The sequence below is a fragment of the Glandiceps talaboti genome, chromosome 11, assembly GCF_964340395.1.
Source record: "Glandiceps talaboti chromosome 11, keGlaTala1.1, whole genome shotgun sequence".
Lineage (NCBI taxonomy): Eukaryota > Metazoa > Hemichordata > Enteropneusta > Spengelidae > Glandiceps > Glandiceps talaboti.
Window position 1 is genome coordinate 13,507,651 of NC_135559.1, and position 20,634 is coordinate 13,528,284.

General features: G+C 34.5%; 1 protein-coding gene across 1 annotated transcript in view; it reads right to left on the bottom strand.

The window, feature by feature from the left end:
- The window catches only part of LOC144442307 (lysine-specific demethylase 6A-like), a 109,838-nt gene that overhangs the window by 43,631 nt on the left and 45,573 nt on the right, over window positions 1–20,634 (bottom strand). The window contains exon 5 of the mRNA XM_078131620.1: window positions 17,435–17,493. Coding sequence (XP_077987746.1) covers window positions 17,435–17,493 — 59 coding nt within the window. The remainder of the gene's footprint in view (window positions 1–17,434; window positions 17,494–20,634) is intronic.

Here is a 20,634-nt window from a genome sequence, read left to right on the forward strand (position 1 = left end):
TAGCATACAGTATCCTGACATACATACATATCATTTGGTATATTCCATAATTCACGGGTAGACTTGTCATACGCAGAGAAATTCATCATGTTCTGTGTTTCGGGATTCTACCTCTCCAGTATGGTACAATCTGAAATGCGAGAAGTCGACTGGGGTCTGAGGAACCAGTATATAAACACCATCGGCTACATTCCAAATATAGTACAGACCTAACAACCTCTCCACTAACGTAGACAGTTGCAACATGAATTACCAGTTACAATACTTTTAATTGGAAACATGCCAAATTCGGCAGTTTCTCTTGCCTCGATTTCATTTTCCGCGTATTCCCTCACTGCGATAACCTGTCTCTTCCTTCCGTATTTTCTCAAATTAAATGTTCGACGACAATATTTTATATTTTTTCCATGATATTGTCAGTCCTGCTAATATTTCAGTTATCAGTTAGTATACATACGTCCGATTTGGTGTGTTACAAATATGCGAATTAAAGATATTGTCATTCATATTGTATGAATGAACTCTGTACCTTTCATTCATTTAATCATGAACCATTCTCCATTCTTATGAATGAACAGCTACCCACACGTAAAACCTCAAAGGACACCTGGCTGATAGTAATGCTCAAATAAAATAAATTTTGATTCATAATTGTTCTGACAGGTCGCCTACGTATTCCGCGTTTACTGGTACTACACATCGAACAGGCAAATCCTACCCAAAAAATGGACACGGAGAATTATGTGGAAAAAAATTGCTATCACCTAGACAGAATACGTTGACCTAATTTCATAATGGTGTAACACGTTACACAACCATTTCTCGATGAAAACAATTCCCTGCATTGGATTATCTTCAGAATACACTGTATAGTATTTTGCCAAAAAATAACAGTAACACGATGAATTACAATTTTTTCAATTGTAAAAACATTTTTTTTCGAAGTACACGCATCCCCAGTAAACATAAATCACATATCTATGAAACACAAGTTATTTTTTTTTTTTTAAAAGTAAATTATAATCGTAAATACGATTCTATTGCATCAATGCCATCTAAGATTTATTTCCTGGTATACTGGAGCCTAAATCTGCCAAGGTGAGTGATCTAATTACTCGATAGCCATGGAGAACAGAAAGAACTTGAATTATCGACAAAATTCACACCTACATTTATTCACTGACATTATTGTGAGGAAATTGTCTACCTACTCATACATACATACATCTGAAACAAGCTGGTGAAGTGACTGATATGTAACGCATCTAGGCACCTAAAAAAACACTCAACCACAAATGTCAACTGATGATCTGTTGCGGAGTATACATCCTACATAGAATCTTTCATAATACTATGGTTTGTACAGACACGTGGGTGGACAGGTTACCTTTACACCACAGTGTGACTGGGGCATTTAACAATCTAGCAAGCTGAACAATATGGACGTCATTTTACAATACAGTTCCATGACGAACTCCATAATACAACCACCTTTCTACAACCATGCTGGTTGCCATAGCATGACAATGTGTACATTTTTTTTGTGCCTAGGTTTTTTTTAAAGAAGAATAACAGCTGTGTTTTTGTGTGTGGGGATAAAGGTATCAGTGTAAATATTTCAGCAGTCTTTTCTTTTCCTGTTAACTTCAAAATGTACGATTATTTTTATATTCAACACCATCTGATATCATTTAAATCCACACTATAAAAACCAACATGTAACCAACTTGAAATATTAAATTGTGTATCATGATTAACATATGGGTAAATAATACTGAGATTATATATTTCTACACATAATATATCATTTTTTGGAAACTCTATAACCTATTTATCTACCTGGCCATATGTATCTATGTTTGTGTGTGTATGTATGTATGTATGTATGTATGTATGTATGTATGTATGTATGTATGTATGTATGTATGTATGTATGTATGTATGTATGTATGTATGTATGTATGTATGTATGTATGTATGTATGTATGTATGTATGTATGTATGTATGTATGTATGTATGTATGTATGACGTATGTTTGTGTATGTATGTATGTATGTATGTATGTATGTATGTATGTATGTGTGTGTGTGTATGTATGTATGTATGTATGTATGTATGTATGTATGTATGTATGTATCTATCTATTTATCTGTCTGTCTGTCTACCTCCATTGATCTATCTATCCAAACATCTATCCATCAATATATCTAACCATCTCATGTCTATCTATCGATCTATTTAATATTATCTAATATTATCTCAATCCATTCATCAATATATCTATCTACCATTTCTCTAATACCTATCACTCCATCTATCTATCCATCCTCACACACACAGACAGACAGACAGAGACACAGAGACAGACAGACAGACAGACAGACAGACACACACACACACACACACACACACACACACACAACCAGCTAATAGTATACAACCAACCATATTCTTCAATACAATAAATTTTCATTTTATCTTTATTCGTACGATATTGATGGCGTACTATATACATTTGCCATTTATTTTCCATTTCAAAACCTGTACAGCCATGTAAGTTTCTGGATATACAATTAAATGATAATATTAGTCTTTGTTCAGCGTATGTCTATTCATGGTTTATTTTTGTGATACAGTATTCTTCTTGAAATATATATATATATTCTCAACTCAATGAAATCTACATGTCCCTACCGTTTTCTGAAAGGACCAGTATCAAATTTCTATAAACCTAGTAATATTTGGAACAAAAATATTTTGCCATTTTACGTTCGCCAACTAGTTTTAAAACACTAATCTTTGTGAATTGCTGATCACGTTGTGTTTTGTTCATGTACAAGATACTTCACTCACTATTCCGTGTTTTTGTTTTCCAGCGAAATGAGCGAATGGTAGTCGTCTGTGAAAATTTCTCAATTTACACAAAATGCAGCATTTACCCCATACATACCGCACATGTAAATAGTGTAGGATTGTTTGGACAAATGTATCATTAATTTTTTTTCTTCGGAGAAACACATTTATGGCTGCAATTATAGGTAGACTATTGAAAAGGGATAAGAAACAAAAATGAAACGAAAACCTCATGATTCTAAGAATTTGATCACAATTTGAAGAACTTGATAAAATTCCATAAATATGCCCTGTGGAAATATTCCAGTTGTTCAATAAGGTTTCTTACAACTACATTTTCTCTTCATATTTCTATACTTTTACACATACAATTTATGAATGTTCATTCATTTTATTTCAATTCAAATTGATATTGCGCACTCAAGGATTACTGCTTTTAAAATTACTCTTACATAATTATAAAAGTCTCTCATATTGCAAAGAGGTGGGCTAATATATACATGTTGAGGTAATTTAGGTAGATACAATACAAAGTATCTAATTCGTGAAAGAAAGGAGAGAAAAAAAATGAACAACAGCTGCTTATGATGACCCCTTGATGATCCCCCTCGTTGCCAATAGAAATAACACGTAATCATAGTCAACAGAAGGAAGCTAGATGGCCTCAATGCTCCTTAAGCTGATCTAAATCAGCAAACAGATTTGGGGAATATAAAAGGTACTTGGTACAAGGTTAGCATGCTGGTGAAGCTGAGTAAATGAAGCCTTGTATAAATACATCATTTTGGCTGGTAGTAGTAATGTTATGAATTTGAAACGTAAAAATCAACCAAATTGTCTTTAATTTTGTTCCATGTAAAAAAAGCTATGCTAAATATTTATTCAATGAAAGTAAAACATAAGCACCAAAATGTTCAGTAATTTATTCGAATTTTAAAATTTGCAATTTTTTTCCCCCACTAAAAAACAGGACTCAATAGTTTGTTAGGGTTATAATAGCCGGAATTCTCTTTCACTATGAGGCTTTTATTTTGGATTTATATAATTACTCGAAAAATAAAACACTCTAAAATTGACACTGATTAGCACCTTATTATGACAACATATGGTGAGATAATGGACTGCAAAATACTGCTGTTACTTACATCAATTCTGGATGCAGTGGTGAAAGCTTCCAAAGTATTCATACAGGTGTGTGTGTGTAGTCTGTTTAAACACCACAGTCTAGCCAGAACAGAGTTAGATAGCCCTGAGACTGCCATATCTCACTTGAAAATGTTTTTCATCACAAAACAAGCCAGTAAGTCAAGTCAAATAGCTGGCTATACTGTCAAGTCAGTGTGTCAAGTCAGATAGCCAAGTTTCTGGGCTATACTGTCAAGCCAGTATGTCAAGTCAGATAGCCAAGTCTCTGGACTATACTGTCAAGCCAGTATGTCAAGTCAGATAGCCAAGTTTCTGGGCTATACTGTCAAGTCAGTGTGTCAAGTCAGATAGCCAAGTCTCTGGGCTATACTGTCAAGTCAGTATGTCAAGTCAGATAGCCAAGTTTCTGGGATATACTGTCAAGCCAGTATGTCAAGTCAGATAGCCAAGTCTCTGTGACTCTGATATAGACCTTTATATACAACTTCAGTTTAAAGTAATTTCAATCATATTCCTTAAAATTTCCACTGCAGGGACTATGTTTCAGCCATGGCAGACATATACACACTAACACGTCAATGTCACACCTACATTAAGTTACTACATACACCTACCAGTACAACTACTTTCTTTCAAGGACTTATTCTTTCTTCTCCTTAGTTTGTGGGTTGAAGTAAACAATACACAAGGTTCCAGTTGATTCACTTATAATAGCTGGTAATTTCATTTTCCTTGAAGGCAGAGGCAGGGATAAGAAGGGCTGTTGTTGTATCTGATGTTGCTACCACATACTTGCATGAAGAACATGAAGGCAAGCTCACACAAATGTCAGCTACGTAATATTCCATAGCTAAATCTGGCCCCCACGGGTTTCCTTCACTGAAGAAACCTTTGATGTTATCAGTGATCACTCTATTTTTTAAGCAATCATCATGAATACACGGGTAAGGCAGAATAAAAAAAAAAACACATTTGTTTCTGATAACATAACTTCAGAAATATGGGTAGGTAAGTCGGAATTTCACTTTACATTTTTTAAATCACTTCGACCCCAAGATAAGATACTCGTCAGTCACAATACTTACGTGAGACTTTGATGAGGTGTAAAAGAATTAAATGGAGACAATTATAAGTTAAGTAGACAAACACGTTATGCAGACTGTACTGTTATGGTCTAAAAAGACCTTATTTCTCTCTGGAATATGATTTTTTTTAAACATTAAAGTGACCAAAGATGAGGTAAAGGTGTGAAGGTAGACATGGAAATAGTACAGTAAATTGTTACCATTTTACCTTTTTGCATGCAAAAATTTTTTTTTATGGTCGGGAGCGTAAACTAGTGTCGGTCAGGTTATCGGAAACACACTATTTTTTATTTGGACTAACTATTCAGTTTGTGTCATTCACCTTGAAATGCAAGTGCACATCGGTGACTAGTCATTCACACTGATTGGAAAATTCTATCCTTCACAATCTAACGAATTGTTATTACAGTTAGACATCTTCAATTTGCTCTGTCAAATGCATCTGATTTACTGAATATGAGAGTCACAAATTCAGCAATGAGACAGACTTGAGTTGGTTTTGTGAATTCGAAACAGTTAATCATGAAAATACGTTTGTATTTCAGAGTTGCAAAATATAGCCAGTAACTAGAAGTCTGGTTATATGAGAATCTGGTAGTCATTCATACAAATAAATAAGTTACAATTTCAGAGTCACTACACCCGTTGTAAATCAGCACATAGACAGACTTGGATTGGTCTTCTCTAAACACCACAGTTGTGTGGAACTATATCTCTTTAGCTACAACAACCTTAGCATTCCTCACCCAGTTTTTAACTGTCTCCATTTAATCTCACTTAATGACCTGTTTCTTCACTTTCACTTTGATTTATGTCATGCGTGATGAATATAGAAGCAGTACACCAAAACCAACACAAAAACTTCTTTATTTTCACAGCCTACGTTTTTAAGAAAATGTGTCGGACATTTTCACACCATGGATAACCAAGTTTCATATGTTTGATGTGTGACATGTTTTAATTTTCAGTTGGGTCATGACTGTCAGTGGGTGGAGGAGGTAGGAGACAGTATTTTTGTATTTTAATGGGGTGGTATACATTACATGTCTATTCTAAGCAGCTGCATGCAAATTAATTACCAAGTTATCCCAATCTTGGTTTATGTGCAACTTTTTACCTTTTCTTATTGAGTCACTTTTTACGACCAGTTCCACCCTCGGTGCCTTTTCAAGACAGGACCTCGTTAAAATAACAGTAAATCTTCTGGTGTTTTGACTAGGCACCAGATGTATACTGTAGTGTCATGTGAAGAGTTAGTGGATATAACATCACAGACACTTGTTTCCCCCTGAGATATGCTTCACAGTGTAATAAAATATCAATAATATTGACATATTTGGCCGGTAATATATAACCAGAGATGAACTGAAAATGCTCCTGTATATCTTTGTATGATCTGTAGATGTAGCAACTTTCATCGAATTTGGTGCAGCCATTCTGCACATACAGTCCCATTTATAAAATCATTAATTATGCAAATTTGCATTAATTATGCAAGCCCTCCCACCCAAAATTATCAGTACAGTGATTGCAATGCACTCACGCCTTTCATTATAAAGTGCAGCCGTTAACTTCTACATTACATTTTTAATTACAAAACTTAGCTAAATATGCAACTGACCAATTAATTGACACGAGACAATTGACATGATTCCCCTTCAGTTACCAAGGTTACCAAACTTTAGCAAAAAATAACTTGTTAACAAGTTTGTTAAATTGTCAAATATGAACACAGCCACTAATGAAACTAATTTACATAAAGAATTCAGTTTTTCACAACCCAATTCTTTGGTTTGTTGTACATATAATTTCTGAATTCACATGTATGGTATTTTGCTACAAACTAGTCTGGAGTAACCATGGAAATAATATTGTTCCGTATCTTAAATTCAGCAAGGTGCCTGGGCAAAACAGCATTATTAACTGGAATTTCGTTTTCACAGAAAATTAGAAATCTGAAATTAATTCCTAGAAAGGTCCACTGTAGTCTTTTATCTATGTATAGTACACAGTTGTCCTATTCTTGTATATATTGTAAACCTTTTTCTCACCCACAGATACACCCTTGTTCTGGTTGATTGCTGATGCAACAATTAATCAATGACTTTTACTAGTATTATGGCAGCACAAGTACGCCCCAATAAGAACAATATCCCAAATTTAAATTTCTTTCCAAGGATACTAGTGTGAAAATAGTATTAGAACGCAGAGTACGAGGACTACGTGACCAGGGTCATGTGATTATTACTACATGACCTCCTTATCTGAGGGTCGAAGTCTCTTGTTTGGGTAATATTTTATTACATGCCTCTATGTACACCAGTGTCAATATCTATTTTGATAATGATATTTCTATGATAAAGATTTGTCAAGATTGATCCTTTTTTTTTCTGAAAAATGAAAATTTCATATACTGATATGGTTTGATGAAGTCTGGTGATATGGTGAATGTGTGCTTGGTTGTACAGAATGAAACAATGACACACATGGTCTGGTAAGAGTGCGATAGGGGATGACATTGAATTGTATTGTGATTACAACACACAGTTGATTGGATGGGTGGAGAACACGTAGGCTTGAAAACAAAAATGAGAGCATCATCACAGGTGAAGATTCTAAAGTTGAAGATGACAGAGGTATGCTTGTACAGTATCACATTGGATTAAAAGATGAAAATTGACGCCAAAATTACGTGATGAATTGAAGTCATACTGTACTAAAATAACAAACTCAGCTACCCTGATATACCATCCACATACTGGGACTAAAATAACAAACTCGGCTACCCTGATATCATACATATTCTGGATTAAAAATAACAAACTTAGCTAGTCTAATGCCACTCATCTCAGACACACAATTTACAAATTTGATTAGATTTAGAAATATACTACATGCTATTTTCATATTAATGCAAGATTCACATAAAGACACAACGCACTCAACATTCTGTCAGCAGACTGATTTTTTTTTTTGCCACTTGACAAAATAGATATCATGCACATCTCAAGTTTGGTTTGGAAATGTGAAACCTGTATCGTGCAACGGTCAAAACACGGTATTACACATACAACATATCCAAATGACCTGTATGATGCAACAAGGCCACATCACTTCAACACAGCCCGTGTATCATTACTTGTACAAATAATAGAGTGTAGGGTTTACAACAACAAACACAAAATGCTGGTATATCTATATATTATTAATCACCTGTATCATGTTATTCATATTTCACACGCACTGAATTCTTTCTCTATTTTTTGAGCCTAAATGTGAATATAGTTGAGTGTAGGCTGTAAGAGAACTCCAGTAACAGAATGGGAGAAAGGCGTAAAAATGGCAGTGTTTCCCCCATAGAGTCTGTAGTAATTTTGTTTGGGAACCCAGGTAAAATGACATGGGACCCCTGGTAGATTTTACCTACTTACCATCCTTAGCAAAAAATACTGTAGTTGGTACTCTAATCTTATTACAATCAGTACTTTAGTTTCATTCTATAAACTTAGAGGGCAGTTCTTTAGGCCGAAATAAAAAAGTGTGGTTCCTATTACGCTCAATTTCAGAATAGGTGGGGTAGGTGGATTTTTTATTTCATTTTATACATAATTCTTTATTTTCATGTGTGAGTGTCTAGTTCAGGTAGATATGTTTTCCGTTGTTTTCCATATGGTCTCTGTGTTATTGGTTTCTTCTCATCAGATGTACATGTATAGCCATGACAGATTGGAAGTACAGTTTTATATTGTCTTTTTAAGTTGATATCAGTTTCCGCATCCACTATTTCCACTATGAGACCTCACAATTTTTGCGAATTTCTTATTTTTTTCTCAAATACATTTTTAAAAAAAGGTTTAGGATAAGCAGTGAAATACTAGGTGGGGTTGGGTAACTGAAACCAAACAATTTTTTGGGGGCCATATCAGCATCCTTTGATTTCATTTTTTCCTTTTTTTTTAAATCTGAGCACAAGATTATTGGTAGACTTCCTTTACAAGGGGGTAGGTGAAGAAGCAAAATTTCCGGGTATAAGGTAATTCAATATTATATTTCTTCCCAGGTTTCTATTGACAATTTAAAAAAAAATTCATTAAACAAAGATTCCCCAAATATTTGACCTTTCACTCCCATTATGGATTTCTAAATTTTTTGAAGTGTCTGCATATTTCTACAAATATACCACCATACATCATTTTATTGACATATGTTGCACAAAACTGACTATTTTACTTCAAAAGTTGACAAAGTCACATGATGGCCAACACAATACTATAGTACATAATCCTTGGGAGTGAATATTGATCACACATACATCAATTTTCAATAATACTTCAAGTAGGGATAAGTTTACCTTTGTACTTCAGTATAGTTTGTCAAGTATCAGCCCTTCACATCCACTGCACCAGTTATAACTGGTTCGTAGTAGTCTGCCTTCAATTCGATAACTAAGTATACTTGTTTTTTTGTCCTTGGATATTTTATGGCTTGGCCAACCTCTATGCTTTATAGTTCGCCGCCGTCCATTTATCAAATCGGCTTGAGTGCCATTGTCGGCATGGACGATATCTATGTTCTGAACCCCGAGTTACAGACCCAGCTATCTATCTACAAAGACTTCTATCCTTATTTCTACAACATTTAATTTTTTTTTAAATATTCAAAACAATAAATCAATATACAGACTAAATGTTGCATATAATTTTTGCACATGATTTAATACAACTTTCAAATACGTATGTTCATTGTGTTGTATGTTTTACGAAAACACTCAAAATGGATATATAAATTTAACGATACTGAGTCACAGCTTAGGAGAACCTTGGATGTTAAGTTTGTATTTACTGTCCTTAAATAACATTTGCACAGCAGTAGGGGGCAATGACCTGACAATACACACCAAGGCTTTTTACAAATCAGTTTCCAGGGAGAGAGAAAACAACACTAATAATACCTCACAAACTTAATACTGGAATGAGTTCATTATCCTACTATTCATTTACAAGTATCCAGTTATTGATGGATGTGTTAACGTTGCGTTTTCTAGCATACGGTCACTGACCTATACATGTTGCTGTATCCTGATATTCAGATGACAGCTCTGTTCCTATATTTTGATGCACAGGACCCTCCCAATAATTTATTACATATCCAGTTATTCGAGATGTTAGAATTGTACCCACATTTGGGGCATTGGGAACCCTCATAACCCCCCATCCCCACCTAATTTATCACAAATCCAGATATTTACAGAATTATTCTCTTATTTTGAGGCACAGGGTACCTCACCCCAGCCATTTATCACATCCCCAGATATTTGAAGATGTCAGAATTGGGGCACACTGACAATAACATCTGTTCATATACCCAGATTTTAAAGAAAGATAGAGGAAGTGAGAAGAATAAGTAATTTTAATGAACATCAGAAAAATAGACTTGTTCACTTGGTTTAGAAATTTAAAGTGAAAACTCATTCTGTAACTTCCCTTTTCCCTTGGCCTTCACTTGTGTAACTTTGAACTTCAAAGTTTACCAGTGAAGGCCAAGGATATCATGGCACTATGTGTTGTGATTACCTAGCTTGTTCAACACAGCTACATGTTTAAAGACAACCTTATAATCACAAACAGAGAGAGTAGGTTATGTGTAGTCTTTCAGGATTTATTCCGTCCTTTCATTCATTCAAAACATATGTCTAAAAAAAAAAAAAAAATTCTGTGCTGACAATTACAACTGTTCACAGAGGTAGTGGGAAAAATAAGTAATTTTACTGAACATCAGAAAATAGACTTATCCAGTTTCTAAGTCGCAATATGTACTACTGCTCCACATTGTTGGCATTTCAGATTTCTAATTTCTATATCTCGTATCTTTCCTACGGACACACAAAGTAAGAATTTCAGAATCGTTAATGGTGATAGTTTCACCAGAGTTGACAATCTAAAGCCGAGGTTAAATACATGCATCGTGTAAAAATTTGAATTACGTGGTTTACATTTATTTAAGAACGTAGTTTGCGAACTAATTTTTATCATTCCTTCTAAGATGTGACGCTGAAAGTTCACATACAATACATGTTTATTTTCACAGCACATGTACATGATATATATGACACAGTGAACACATGTAGCAATGAACTTGTCCTCCACGGAGGTCGGGGGCAATTGTGGTGAACAGCGCACAACTGAACTGAACTTATCTTAAATAGAAGTAGGGGGGAGGGGTATGTGTAAGCTGTACTATTTACTATCTAAAAATAACCCGCCTTGAACTGCTGACCCCAGCTCGTGTTGACCTGAGAACGTCTGTGTTAGAGCAGTGTGTGTGTATGTGTCAGTTGTCTGTTAATACTACAGTACTATGCCAAGGACAGCCAATATGCTGGCTGCAAGCCAAGTATCCATAGCAACCCGATGCTCTGGCACGTTCACACTCTTACAATAGGGGATATGACAACTATGTGAATTCAATACCTGGCATATCTGTTGGCAGATTGATGAGAGAGGTAATAATTCAGAACTGCGAAATATGCATAAATCAGTGGACATACAGCTGTTTGCTTTATGATAAGGTGGAATACTTTAATAACCAGAGGATATTTTTCTATATTTAAACAGTAGAGAGATTTCAAGTCCTTGATTCTAATTTTGATATTTTCAGTATTTTAAATGAAATGTCAGAACACAAAGTCCCTAACTCTACATTTTTTATTTCATTTCTGATCATTTTTTCACCATCACGACGGACCTCAATATCAGTTTACTGTACTGAGTCTATCAATTGCCTACAGCAATACAGTGGTGAGAGATTTAAAATGTGAAGGGTTTGGACTGCCAGTATGCGTCAGTCATTAGCATCAGTTCCTAGAATTGAGCAAGTCTTTGAAATTAACACTACCACATGTCTTATAAACTTAACACTAAGACTGGTCTTGAAATTGACTTTTTTTTTCTATGGTAGTCTTAGTGGGCTACCAATTTCAGAAATTGATAGCTGAAGGATGGTGACCAGTAGTCCCATATTCCTGAACTGAAAACAAAGTTCCAATCTCGGAAATATGTTTGTTATTAAAATACTTTTGTGTGTCTATAAATCTTCTATCCTTTCAATCATTGCATAATCAATGGTACATTGTATTCTGAGCGGGCTACCATCTGCAAATAATGGTCGCCCCATGACAAGAATTGGTAGTCTGTGGACAAGGGACTACTGTTAAATGAGTGAGACTAGCCTTCTAAACTGATGATTACATTTCTTGAAATAAACGGTATTCATGATCTTTCTATAGCCTTGAATGAACTGTAATATTAATAAATTACCCTTGCATCCACACTGTCTTTATTACATAGCATATCACTCCACGCATAAGCCAGATTAAAAAAGAAGAAGCAATATATAGTCTGGTCCTTCTACGTCACAATAACACATGTCTATATCACAACAATGCTTGTCTACGTCATTGGTTCTGCTGTGTTCGAAATATGAGTCAAAATTCTCAAATTGTCATTACTTTCCCGGATTTTTCTTTGATATTACAGGTGCTGATATAATCATATTATCCCCAATATTTTTCTTCATTCAGTCGGAAAATACCGTGATTTATGGATTTCTCTACTTGTCTAGTGACTCGTAGTGACAAGGGTCCCTTACGTCACTCCTAATTTTCCTTGACTGAACGAAGTAAAATATTGGGGAATAATATCTAATTATTGGCACATCAGACTTGTCTACCCACACTCTGTCAGAAATATACCTCACATCACTCCCGTAAATTTCTACTTTGATCATTTCAATATTTCCTTTGTGGTTGAATTTCTAGCGTATATTTCTACTGGCTGTATCAACAATACTTGTGTCTCTATTACGCTAATGCTTGTAGCCTTGAAGCGTCCCTGGAAATACATTATACAATATCATTTCATTGACTATTTTCTCTTTACATCACTCTCAACAAATTCACTTTTGATTATCAAAATCATAAAAAAAAATACATTATTTTCATATATTTGCCAAAGACTAATGTGAATATAAAGTATGATTACTTCAAATAGTCCTCCACAATGTATCTAAATTAGTTGTCTGTCACTGATAGGGTAGAACAGGCTATTTTACATATCAAGTGAGCCCTCTAGAGGCCATTTCCATTTAGTCATATGACCTCTAGCACCTGTAATATTATTGTAGAATGACCAGAAGCAACTGATGAGTAAATTTGTAGATTAGCTCCTTGAATAAAACTAAATGTTAGACACCATTTGGATGCTACTATTACATCGACATTTTTCATGTAGAACAAAAATTTTCTGCAGATTTTCCATGTTCTTTTGCAGTTAATACTACAAATATAACACAATATTTTACAATACTAAATTTTTTTGTGAAAATGTTGTTCAGATAGGACTGGAGATCACAAACAGCATGTACCTCTACAAATAGCACATACACTGAAAAGTACTAGGAATAATATATCCCTGCAAGCATAATATACGAAAGTTCAGGAAGAATTTTAACGGTTTTGATTCATATTTTTTGAACAACAGAGAACTAATGATTGAAGTGTGTGTGGGTGTTGTGATGACATAATGCAAAAAGGGTATAAATTCCATACTTTTTGTTTCAACATGTTCAACTTGGTTTGCATGGATATAACTAGACTGTAATGACGTAATCGGGCAGGGGAAAGGGTAGATTAGACCACATTCACAGCGGCTGATCTGTCAGTCTAGGATATAATTAGTGTTTTCCTATTTCGTGTTCCTTCTCTATACCCAATTCTATAATATTTCCATATTTTTAATGACAATACCCAGTGTAGTTGACTGATGGTTGTCATGACGTCGAACAACGGGGATACAAATTCTGTATTTTTTTGTTTGAACATATTCAACTTGGCTTGCATGACTATAATTAAAGGGGCACAAACTGAGTTTCTATTTTTCTTAATTTTTTATTATTTTTTTTTGGGGGGGGGGGGGTGTAATTGTTTTATGCATATTAAAAGTTACTCACAGTATTCTATTTACTGGTGTATACTTAACCATCACTTGCAATTGACTGAACTCAAGCCTGGTATGAGGTACGATCAGATGACATACTTTACTATACATGTACGTATCAAAAAGTATACAGGTACTCCCTTCTATGCAACCAACAGTTATAACAATACCAGAACACAAATTGTGACAATAAAGAAAGTATGCATTGACATTAACATTATACTAGAATAGTTTAAATGAAGTATTCTCACTGGAGTAGAGAAGTTTATACACACAGCTTGTTCCACTAGTTTGTATACATGTATAACCATCGTTCATATTTTCCATACTACTGAAGACATCCATCAACCTGGTATGGTTTCATCCCCATAAAAGCGATCACATAATACTATTCTAAAATCACATTTCTTTCCTGTGAGTATTATTTCACTGTCTCTGATTTCACTGCTATAAATATCCCATATAAATTGTTTGAAACACTACCCATTTTTTTCATCATGATAATACTCTTTGTATTTCGTACCTTATAGTTACCAATTGTTTTTGTATGTCATTATGCTATGAATACAACACAATTCATTATGTCAACCTTTGAAGATCATACCAATTTCCTTTTCAGTGCCCAAAGCAATGTATCTTTCTATATATATTTCTCTGGTCTGACGGATAAATGTGACTACAAAACTATTCTGGATGCGATACATATCTTTCGAGGTTCACACACATCACCTGTGGCATTTCCCCTCTACCAACAAACAAACAAGTCTTTGTACTCGTAGAAGACAATCCCCTAAAGTATTTTACTTCTGTATCACTCAGAGATGACATTTGTTTTGTTAAATTTTGACTCTGAACATAACTGTCACTGTCTCTGTGTTACATAAAACACATCCCTTCTAACCAGTGTGCCCTCTAAGGCAATCTGACGCGCCACTCATACACACAATTTCTAGCGATGCACCAAAATTTGGTGTCCTCCTATCTCTAACTGTGTGGTGGACTCACAAGAAATGCCAGTTTTTATCATTTTGACTCACAACAAGAAAATTTGGCTATCATTAGAGGACACACTGCTTCTAACATGATAATACATACATTGTGCATTCAGGTAGGCACATGGCGACAGTTCATTTATCAGTACTCAACTTCTTTCTTAACTTCCAAGAAGTTGATTGGCCAACGTCAGTGTTGTCATGGTAACAAGGGAGTACCAGTGAATGCTGATTTTGTGGAGGATGGTGATAACGTAAAGAACTGTCTAATAATTGGACTAATTTCCAGATTTTATCCTCTTAGAAAGTGTTTTATCAACAATGTGAGATAACGTACGACATTTCAAGATAACTACATATACATGATATACATGTGATGTGCTTTAATTATAAGGATACAAAACACTCACCATTCAAACTTACCACCTACAAATATGGATACACACACAAGTATGTGTACACACACACACACACACATACATAAGTATGTACGCACGCAGTGCATCACACACACACACACACACACACACACACACACACACACACACACACAAACACGGTGAAACAGCAATGTCACTATACTTCACATATCATATTGAGATATGACATAACAGGACACAGCCAAGTTATCATCTGGGTACTAACAAAGATGCACAGAAAGGCATCAAAATTCCAACGTCTCAAATATTCCAAAACAAGATGAAATGTATGATAACAGATAATACACTATGACATGTATTGGTTCCAATGTAATATTTGGTTCTTTACAAAAGGAGAACAAGGTGGCTTACAGTGACACTTACAGACTCTAAGGCAACGTGTGAAGTCGTTGGTAAAGAGAGAAAGGAAACCTTATAGATCGCAGAGAAAGATAGCAACCTGATAAAATAAGTTCATATAACGTACACATAAATCTGAAAGAATTCTTGCAGGATGAATTACTAGCATATGCAATAGTATTATGTAAATGGCATCAACATTAACATATTTGCATGTATGACTGTTAAGCTGATGTTCTTCAAATCCATGTGGTTGACACGGTCACCTACAGCAACAATACCCTCTAAATGGAGAATGTAAATGGCCGTTTTTTTTCCATTCGTGTATTTGTTACATGTGAAAGTGATGAGTAGTTAAAATTTGTACTAGGATATCCCAACAAAAGTATACAGTATGCAAATTTATGCAAATGTAGACAAATTTTATCTGATCCTTTCCGCATTAGTAGGATTCCAAAACCTGAGCAAAAACATGGCTACCGGTACTCATTATTTTAAAGCAGGAAAATTGCATAACTTTTTATCACAAATTCATGTATACCACAGAGTTTTTTGCCCTTTTATCACAAATTCAAGCATACCACGGACAGTTTTTTGCCCAAATCACTCTAAATATCATACAAACCCCCAGATATGTTGGGAAAAATCAGTCCCCGATATCATACATACACGTAAACTGCAAACGGTAGGTGCAATACACTTTGTGACCTCATCAGATACTGTGATGACAGGAAATGACATCATTCAACCAGGTAGCTTACACTGCACATGCTCAGTAGATTAGCTATTAATAACCTAGCCAGTCAGCTGACTTGACCTGGATAATATCACCCATCAGCTGTATCAAGCTGTATACTAGACAACCACTAAGGTTCACCTTCATCAATTTTTCTCCTTTTTTCAAAATAAATTCTACTCGCAAATATTCTCTTTTCATTTTTTGGGTAGCAATTACTCAAATCTAAGAGATGACATTGCAAACTGCTGAGGGAACTTGAATCAGTATCAATTATTAATTTAGAGAAAGTGAGACACATGAATTGGATTGGGAGACTGGTGTCTGGATATTTCTAGGTCATAGTCTGGAGATTGCTATTATGAATATTATTATGGCAGCAGGCTACTGACATGAATTAAACTTGTACATTAACTCTTCTTACATGACACACAACTACACAATTTTGCAACATTTTGCACGTTGGCAAAAAAAAAAAAAATCAATTAATTTCGTTCGTTTTTTTCTCAACACCATACAGCTGTTATGCTTGTGTATCTGGTCGTAATCTCTGAATCTGATGTTATTGTTGCGAACCCTGCTTGCAAATAAAATGCAAAAACAGCTACACAGCAAAATGAGGCTGGGGATATTAAATTTTTACAAATCTGTTCTGATTTCACCAGTTGCTTGTTACCTTTTTGCACACCAAATACAAGACAACATAAGGAGACAACTTATCGCTGTATGCCACTTGTAGGCAAACCAACCAATCTAAAAACAAACCATCATAATTTTCTTTGAAAAAAAAAAGAGGGAAAAAATCAAGAAAATTACAAATAGATAGATTTGGTATGTTCTAGTACTTACCACTGAAATGCATTAAAATGAAAGTACACAATTCCAAGACCATAGAGGAATGGCGCATCCTAGTAAGAAATAAAACAGAAATAATAGCAGTTAGACATGATTTACAATGATGGTGGTGCTGTATTGCCTTGTGTCATTGCCTGCTGAAAAGACAGAGGTATTTTGGCACATTCCATTTTAGTTAGGGGGTGGGGGGTTGTATCAGTTGGTAGAGAATTAAGATTGGGTAGCATCAAGGTCGGGTCATATGTCAAATTGTCATGTTGCTGCTTTATACAAACCAGAAACTTGTGTGGATTGACTTCTTTTTTCTGGATCTCAGGAAGGATTGCTCACTTGCACTTAGTCACTGAGATAATATGTGTATTTATAACCAATGGCACTGATAGTACCAGATTTCCACACTTTTATCAAATGTTACAAGCTTTTCCTTTCATTATAACATGTAGATCTAGCTTCTCTTCATCACAGTGAAATATGATAAAATTCAAACAATAACCTCACAACTATTATTACAAAGCTCACACACATATGAACTAATAATTTTTCAATTTTTAATAATTCGAAACTTTGTACTGTACCAAAATACTTGGATAAATTCATCATTCATTGCTTTCAACCACATGGTGTGAAGTCTTACGCTGTTAATGTATGCGTAACTTCAAAATATTGGAATCATCCAAGTATTTCAAAGCAGTACAAAGTTTAAATTTATTTGGAACCATTCATCTTCACAGACGAGTCTTTACCATAATTTCAAGTGTTCATTTTTTTAATTACTAATTATTCATTTTTTCATTCATTCACATTATATATTTCTGGAATAATTTTTCCTAGAGTTATCTGCGCCAACAAATATCAACTTCCATAAGTATTTTAAAAGAAAAATCTGAGACAGGCTGTAACATTGCATTGTTACAACAGGGGAAAAAAAAGACTTGTCATGTAATGTGAATCTTCAGCACTTGAAGGTCAATCAATCTACAAATTATATTTTCTAGTTCTTTCCAGGAGTAAATTACATTTTTATTAGGACTGAATGGTGGGAAATTCACCCCACCCCCGCCCCCACCCCACACAGTGCATAAACCCAGCTTTTTTTTCATATTTGTCATATATATACCATTTAGAAAACCTCATCACGTTTCAGACTTTTTCGAATTTCATTTCTGAAAACCACCTGATCTACACAAGTACAGTATACAATTATGGTGAAAAGTACGACAATTTGTCCATCAATATATAATTAAGATAATTCTATTTCTGTTGAGGTCCGTCTCTGTACCACATCTAACGTAATTTGGACAATAATGGGAATAAATACTCATTTAACCACATACAAGTTATCTCTTTCATGAACAAAAATCCAGTATTATGCAGAGAATTTGTAACTTATTAGGGTTAGAATACAGAACACTATTCTCCAAAGCACGTAGTACTTACTTCGTCTTGAATACATGTTGGTTCATTTATTACTGATTTGGTAGTTACTACCAGACCATTTCACATTCAAGTCAGCACTCTATGCATAACACCCATATTCAACAATCTGACAACCCCTCTCCCCTCCAGCTTTGTGTCGAGACAGATCTCTGGCTTTACAATCTAAAAAATTGCTCCATCAATAAATTTCATACACAATATGCCAGAAGAAAATTGTTCAAATTAACGAAATCACAAAAGTAACAAAATTTACTGTGGTGGCAGTGTAGAATAATGACAATTTGTAGTCAACCATACAAACCTACTGTAAGCTAGGTGGTCTTACCCTATTCCTATGCCAACCTAACACTGCTAAAAACTCCCTAGCTATGACTCAAATATCAAACTTTGTATAGTTAGTCCACAGTTCTACATTCTTACGCATTTTTTTCTATTTTCTGGATGATCTACTTAGTAAAAAAGTTTAGTTCAGTGTTCTTCCTAATAAGCCAATAAGGAAGATTTTATTACATTTTATTACTAGAGACGCCAAATACAAATGATATTTCAAATCAACCATTCTCCACACAGTAGAATTTCAAAAGACATAATGGTGTATATATATTTCAATTGTTACAGACTTCATTACATGATGGTTACCAACTGTCCAAACAATGAGATGAACACAGGGTCTTATCTTGTTGAATTCAAGGCTACCACACACATAACTGAAAACTACATCTAATACATCACATCAGTATGCAGACACAAATCAAGTATGCTGTCACTCAAGCTAACTGACAGGTGTCAATAACCGTAAGCTCCGCCCCCACTGACTGATATAAGAAGAGGTCATGCCAATGTGACCCTGTAATCTATAAATGGAGACAATGCAGCCCTGGAAGTTATTCATATCACTGTAGTACTAGTATGTATGCTCTGACTGAGGCTGGCTATGACGTCATTCTGTACCTTTTCATAACAAGCACTTGTGTCAAGATTTCCACATCATATTTCTGCTTTTCTTAAGTTACACTGGCATATCATTATATCCCATTTCTGTGTATTTTACCAGTACGCTTGTACAGATTACATATATTCCATTACACACACACACACACACAGGCAGGCAAGAAAAAACGTCAAATATTTCACAAAAAATTTAATTAAAAAATTGTTAAATTTACAACAGAAAGAAAACTACTATTTGAAAAAAACATGGCTGGAATTTTAAAATGGCATATAAAATCATCAAAACCAGTCAAATTTATCTGAAATCTGTCTTATAAAATTTTCATTGCCACTGTACACAGTTCCAGTAGTTGACCTCTGATTGACCTTTGACCTGATAATATATGTAAATAGAGCAGATGCTAGCTTTGAAAATTCCATTTTGTTTCTTATATAGTTATAATATTTATCACCGACAAATATTGAGATAGAACATCTGTTAAATAAGGTTATTATGGCTAATATTTATAAAATGAACACAAAACAGTTTGGTATATGAAAATATATCAAAACCATACCTTCTTGATTTGACCTGTACCAAGATAAAGTCATATCTTGTTACATCACAAGCTACTGTTATATGGGTCACTAATTTGCAAGAAACAAGGGTGACAATCTATCAATTATACATGCTATAGTAATGCAGCTTTGATTTATTAATACCACACTGCGTTAATTAAACGTCTACAAAAGGTACACGCATCAATATTCTAGTTTCATAATTATATCATATTTGACCTTTTCAAATTTTCAGTAATTTCACCGCT